The sequence below is a fragment of the Phacochoerus africanus genome, chromosome 10 (genome assembly GCF_016906955.1).
Source record: "Phacochoerus africanus isolate WHEZ1 chromosome 10, ROS_Pafr_v1, whole genome shotgun sequence".
Taxonomy (NCBI): domain Eukaryota; kingdom Metazoa; phylum Chordata; class Mammalia; order Artiodactyla; family Suidae; genus Phacochoerus; species Phacochoerus africanus.
The window spans coordinates 100804628-100810827 of NC_062553.1; the positions used below are offsets into that span (position 1 = coordinate 100804628).

The window sequence follows — 6200 nt, forward strand, 5'->3', positions numbered from 1 at the left end:
AAAGTGACAGTAACCAGAGACTCCTAGCACACCTATAGAACTAAGTTCTTTCTTTTGCTGATAAGAAGTAATTTCTGACTAATCTAAGAGAGTCAGAAAAAACATTTTAAAAAACTTACAGATTTGTCCCATTCCAAGAAACTAGGACATACACAAAACCCTTTGCTTACAAAATACCCAAAGTAGGGAGAAATTGTTAATATTAATTACAAAATTTTTTTTTCACTTTGTAAAGTGATTTCCTAGGGCATTTGTTGAAACATAATTTGGATTACAAAATACTGATTAATGCATTTTCCAGGGAACATCTAGTTCAAAATTTGAGTTCTTCCTACATCTAGATTCAGTATAAGAGAAAGAAAATGAGTATACATGAAGAGTCAAAGCAAATGACCAAAAATCACAATAGTACAGGCTAATAAATGAAGAAATCGAGAGACAGTTTCATTAATTAATATATTTTCTGCATTATAGTTAACATATGTACTTTCTTCGTGTCACCTTATTTTCCGTTACGTATTGATATTTTGTTATATTCAGACATGAGTACATTTCAACAGTCTTTTGCAATAAATATCATAAAATAATAGAGATTCGCATAATAAATATTCTTTACAATAAAAAAGTTTAACAGACTTTTGTCTTAAAAATAGTCAGAATTCAACTTTGTGATTTATACATAAAATATACAAAAGCACCACAATTTGTGGTTAAGGCAATGAAAACACAGGAAAGTTAGAATTACTCAGCTGTTAACTAACCAAGGGGCCAAAAAGCATTAAGGAGCCAAGATCACTTTAGGCAGCATAGTTCTGTGACACCTATAGATTGATCAGCTATAAATACCAACTTCAGTTATCCAAGTGCCCTCAATGATGAGAAATTTGGTGAAATAGCGTGGGGTACAAAAGGAAGGGAGTTGAGTCCTTCACAAATATGAAAGCTTGAAAAGGGATGAGCAAGATATTACCAATATACCTCCAATGTGAAGATTTACATTGTAAAGCAAATCTAAAATTACACTGGGAAAAAAAAACCAGAACAAAACCCTGGCATCTCTAGATTCAGAATATGCCAGCACTGAGGGGAGAGCATGCTGAGGGGCAAGAAGGAGAGGGCAGTGATTAAAGGAGAATTTTACTGTTATAACACATCCCCCATGCTACGTAAGAGTCCAATGCTATGAAGATAGCCCTAACTGAAGAGATTTAATACATAGCTTATTTAAGCAATTCAACGGCTGCTTCTTTAAAAACCAATTTCCCTGCTCCCAGAGTACCCAATCAAAAACAGCTCTAAATCACTGTAGCCTCTGTGTGTGTGTGTGTGTGTGTGTGTGTGTGTGTGTGTGTGTTCACATGCACAACTTTGGAAAGTTGCTTGAAGAACAAAAAGGCTACACAGAAGCCCACTGGCTTTCAATACCCTCTCAAGTGGATGGCAGAGGCTCTTGTCATAAGGCGGAGCCAGGTGCAGTTTCACAGTTCACTCTTACTGAAGATCATCCATTAGAGAAGAATAAAATCCATGAGTCAAACCTTGGGAAGAGGGGTAGAGAAGGTGGAAAACAGGGAAGAATAGTAAAGAAAACAAAACCAGTATCTAATAGGATCTTTTTAAACAGCCACAGCTTGAAATTGAGCAGTCCAGGAGGTTCAACCCACCTCCAGGAATCATGATGGTTTACCCTGACCCCGGGAGGGGCAGCTCTCCAGCTTACAATAGACAGTGTTGGAGTTCTTACATCGGCACCCTGGGCGATGGATCCAGTCATAACACCCCCTGCACAGCTTCAGGCATCCCTTAGCAGGAGGATAACAGAGTAAGCAAGGTAAAAACAGAGACATGGCTCCCATACACAGGTACCTAGAGCAGCAGTGTGACTGTGAACAGGAGCAAGGATTATCCGAGTAAGAATCCCCTTCATCGTCATTGGAGCAGTGGTAGAAGATGCCCTTGACTAAGCACATGCAGGTGCCATATTCCACCATGCTCTCAGCAGAGCAAAGGCACTGATGGTTACAGGCCAAACAGGATGGCAGGGTCCTGGGAGCTGTGCATTCTCCACACTTGCACTTCCCACACTGTTCGCAAATGAACTTGTGCTGTGTCAGGTCCTCTTTCAAGGTACCCTTTAAGTCATCCACAATCAGCTGCTTGGGCTGGGTCCGGATTGCCCTTTCAGACCTATGACCAGGGACTGGTCTGGTTGGTGGTGACCTCCCTAATAGCCCCTGCTCGGAAGAGGCACTGCTGTTGCTCCCAGAACTGGCTGCACTTCCGGTGCTGGTTGATCTGCTCAATATGGGGCCTCTGGCATTATTTGAGAGTCCTGCATGGCCCAGGTGGCTGGTAGGTCTATGCTCGTAGTTATTATTCACATTAATTGGTATGATTTCGTGAGTCCTTTCATGCTTTTCTTGTCTTGGTGCTGTCCGAGGAGCAGGTCTTTTCACCACTGACGGCCCTTCTGTGTATTCATTACTGCCTCTGATGGCCTTGATTTGGTCTAAGGACAAAATAGCAGCAGGCTGAATCTCCCTCTCATAGTCAAGCCTCTGACGGCTATCCAAAGCAGGCTGCTGGATCACAACTAATGAACTGCCACTGCCATGTTGATTTTGGGGATCCATGTGTAGTGCTCTTCAATTCTGCCAATCAGTGGAAACCTGGCATGCATCTGAAATCCTAAAAGGAAATCAAGGATGGAAAAAAAAAAAGAGAGAGAAAAAAATAAATGACAAGAAGCATTTGGGGGAAGTGGGGGAGGCGAGAAATCCCATCAACTCACAAATTGCCTAAACCACCTGGTAATGATCTCCCTCATCAGAGGATTACAATGATGCTGGGGTCCTGGCCAGAGTCCAATTCCAAGAGAGGCTAAGGACCACATCATAGAAGAAGAATGTAAGCAAGAGACCCCATGCCATAAGAATTAGGAGTTTTTTTCAACTTTTAAAAAGCAGAATCAAGAAGTAATGTCTTCCTGTTTGTGAATCTAACAAACAATTAAAGTGGAGTACGCCCTTGTGGGGAATACTGAGTATAAGCACTAATAAACAGCTCTCATCTAAAGAAAGCTCAGTATCAGTTCATGGGTGTTTTCCAAAAAGGAAAACATCCACCTTAAAAAAAATTAAGAACGGTTTTGGTGCCATTGCCTTTTGTTATTTGATGTGAACAAGCATTAGATTAATGGTGAAAAATTAGTCAAGGTATACTCCATGCACTAAAAAAAAAAAATTCAAGAGATTCTAAACTAAAATGGAATCTCGAAATAAAAGGTCATTTACAGCAGAAACCAAAATTTTAAAACTAGCTAATTAATCTACAAATTGCAAAAATGAACGTAGACAAATACAACAGTTCTTGGTGTTCTACAGTCTCTAAACACACACAGAAAACTCAACATACAGTTCGGTGAGTGTTAAGAGTATTCACAATTGAAATCATGAAAAGATTTTTTGTAAGTTTAAATAAGGGCTCACTCACCTAACGAGATAACTTTCATACACAAATAAGTGTTAGGCCTTTAAAGTAGTATTGGGAAATCCTGGCCATCTTAATTATCTGTATTTCCTCTAATTTAAAAATCTGTATTTATGTGCCAGATCTTGATTTTCAAAAGCACTGCCAACTCCGAATCAATGTGCTTCTTGTAATAAAGTACAGTGATATCCTGATGAAAATAAGCATTTGCGTTTCTATACCAAGAGTAAATTATTTCTCACTTATAATGTATTCTCCATAAAACAAACTATCGAACTTAAAAACATTTCTGTTTTCAAGGTTGTAAATTAGATTATTTTCATACAAATTCCTCCCAAAGTCTACAGATCTGATCCAATTCAAGAAAGAAAAGAAAAAAAAGAATCCATTCTCCACTTCTACCTTGAGCCAAACACATCAGCTTAAGGAATAAATCGGAAAGAAGACCATTTCATCTATCAACTTCACTGAGTGTCGCTGTACTGTCTTACACGTTAACTTCTTGCAGTTCCCCTCCCTCATTCTCCCAAAGCAGATCTTCACGTTTCCACTTTCTTATACCTTCTCTGAATTTAAGGAGAAACACATTCACAACCAGCCCTGGATTTCTTAAGGGCTGTTCAAAATACTCCATCGTTATTCTGCACAATATCATTCTGCCTCGCAAAAAACTTTTTAACCCACTATTTTTAAAACAAAAATAATCTAAAAGTACTAAGTCAGACTCCAAGCGAAAAAAAACCCACATAAAAACCCGTGGATCTGAAGGTAGAAAAAAACACCAGGCACAACCGAATCTGAGTTTTAAATGCTAGTTGTAACGAAGATCATCCTGGGCGGTAAAGGAGACTACCAGATAAAAGGAGAAAGCAAAGAGAAAGAGCCACCTCTGATCTGAAGTAAAGCCCCTTTTCAAGCAGTGACAGTCCTCCATCTAGTCCCAAACACGGTCACACGTTCTCGATCGCCTGTTTGCCCCAAGAAACCCCAAATCCAAGTCGAATACCTTTTCGGTCAATCCCATCACATCCTAAGGATCACCGCGGATTTCCAAAACCTTTTGGCGTATCCCACCAAAGATGCTTACAAATCAGGAACAGCCTTCAGAGAGAACGTGGCCGGCGGAAAGCAAGCCCCGCGGCAGGGAGGGTTATAAATAAATATCTGTCTACACTTTAAAGGAAAAGACGGATTCCTAAAGAGCCGGAGCCGCAGAGCGGTGTCGCCACATTGCCAGTTACCGCGGCAGAGCTGCGCCCTCTGCGATCCGCGCGGAGAGCAGCGCGGAATAAATAGTTGACGGAGAGGAAGGAAAAGGAAAAAGTTATGAATGAAAACAAGTTTTCTCTTTTGCTCCCTCTCTCTCTCGGGCAGGAGGAGGGGAGGAGGCTGAGGTTACCATTACCTCAGGAGGGCGGACTTCCCCGCTTTTAAAGTGGCAGTGCCCTCACCCCTCCCCTTGCCGCTCCACCACTCTCACTACGGGGAATAAAGTGGCAGCTCGCTCGGGCGCACACCGACTCAGCCCAGGGGTCACCAGAGAAGTCGGGGTGTGCTGCGGCACACGCCGTTTCGGGCCCTAGGCCCCCAGCAAGCCGGCCCCCAGGACCCGCCGAGCAGCTCCGCCCCGCCGCCCCCCGCCGGGACCCTCCAAAAGCCTACTTGAAAGCGTCTTTAGCGTGGAGGGTGCTTCTGCGAGGACACCTCGGGTCATGGCGCCACCGCTGTAGGCGACTGGGGACGGGGAACCCCGCCTGGCGGTCTAGCGCGACGGAAGGTCGCCCGCGGGATTGCCCAGCCCCGAGCGCCCGGGCGGGAGGGGCCGCGCCGCACGCTGGGGGCGCCCCCTCTTCCCCCTCCCTTCCCTGCGCCGGCGCGGCCCCCGCGCAGCTCCCCAGAAAGGCACCTGCCGCCCAGCCCGCCCAGCCAGCAGCCTCCCGCCCCTGCGACCTAGGCCGCCTAGTGCTGCCGCCCCGCACTCACCTAGGCCGAAGCGGGGGCGGGGGTCCAAGCTTTGCAACCCGGCGGGGGTCCTGGTGCGGATGGCGACGCACCAAGCGCCGCATCAACCGTGGCGAAGAGGACGGAGAGGCATGGCCTGAGCTGCGGCCGGTCGACCCGCAGCCTCCTCCGCCCCCGCCGCCGGGCAGGAGCGCTCCCCGCGGCCCCCTTCCGGCTGCGGGGAACAATCCTCCAGAGACTCCGCGCGGCCGGGTGCAGATCTTTCACGGCTCGCGTGCGCCGCGCAGCTCAGTAACATCTACCTCCCAGGCTCTTCTCGTCCTGCTTCCTTCCAAGAGCCAGGAAAAAATTCCCTTCGGGGGGCTCTCCGAGTCTCTCTTGATAGCGATCTAGGGAGCGGTGGGAGAAGAGTGCGTGACCTCCCCGCCGACCCGCCGCTGAGCAAGAACGAGGGTGCTTCTCGGGGTCCAGTCGCTCCTTCGCGGGAAGGGCGGGAGTGGCGGCTTCTGACGCGTGAAAATCCACGTCACGGACGCTCGAGACTCCGTGGCGCCTGAGACTGGGCTCGAACCGGCAGCCCCAGGCGGGTCACAGAGCCGCGCAGGGCCCGGGAATACAAGCGGGCGAGGCCAAGCCGCCGCTCCCCGTGGGTGGGGGTGGGTGGGATTTTTTTTTCTTTTACCCGCTTTTTTAGGGGTGCCAGCGAAGGGAGCGAAGTTTGGGGGTCCTCCTCGCGGGAGGAGATGGGG

At 46.6% G+C, this 6200-nt stretch overlaps 1 protein-coding gene across 3 annotated transcripts; it reads right to left on the reverse strand.

The window, feature by feature from the left end:
* Positions 1 to 437: 437 nt before the first annotated feature.
* SPRY1 (sprouty RTK signaling antagonist 1) lies at positions 438 to 5611 on the reverse strand. Of its 3 annotated transcripts, none has more exons than XM_047798903.1 (2): positions 5473 to 5611; positions 438 to 2688 (listed from the first exon to the last, which is right to left on the reverse strand). In XM_047798903.1, the coding sequence occupies exon 2, from the start codon at positions 2631 to 2633 to the stop codon at positions 1674 to 1676; it is 960 nt and encodes a 319-aa protein (XP_047654859.1). In that variant the 5' UTR covers positions 2634 to 2688; positions 5473 to 5611; the 3' UTR covers positions 438 to 1673. The 3 variants fall into 3 exon arrangements, with proteins under 3 accessions (XP_047654859.1, XP_047654861.1, XP_047654860.1); XM_047798905.1 differs by lacking the exon at positions 5473 to 5611 and adding an exon at positions 5152 to 5249; XM_047798904.1 differs by lacking the exon at positions 5473 to 5611 and adding an exon at positions 4496 to 5064.
* Between the last annotated feature and the right edge of the window lie 589 nt (positions 5612 to 6200).

Excerpts from the sequence above, each read along its gene's own strand:
- SPRY1 (XM_047798903.1), bottom strand. The coding sequence starts at position 2,633 with ATGGATCCCCAAAATCAACATGGCAGTGGCAGTTCATTAGTTGTGATC.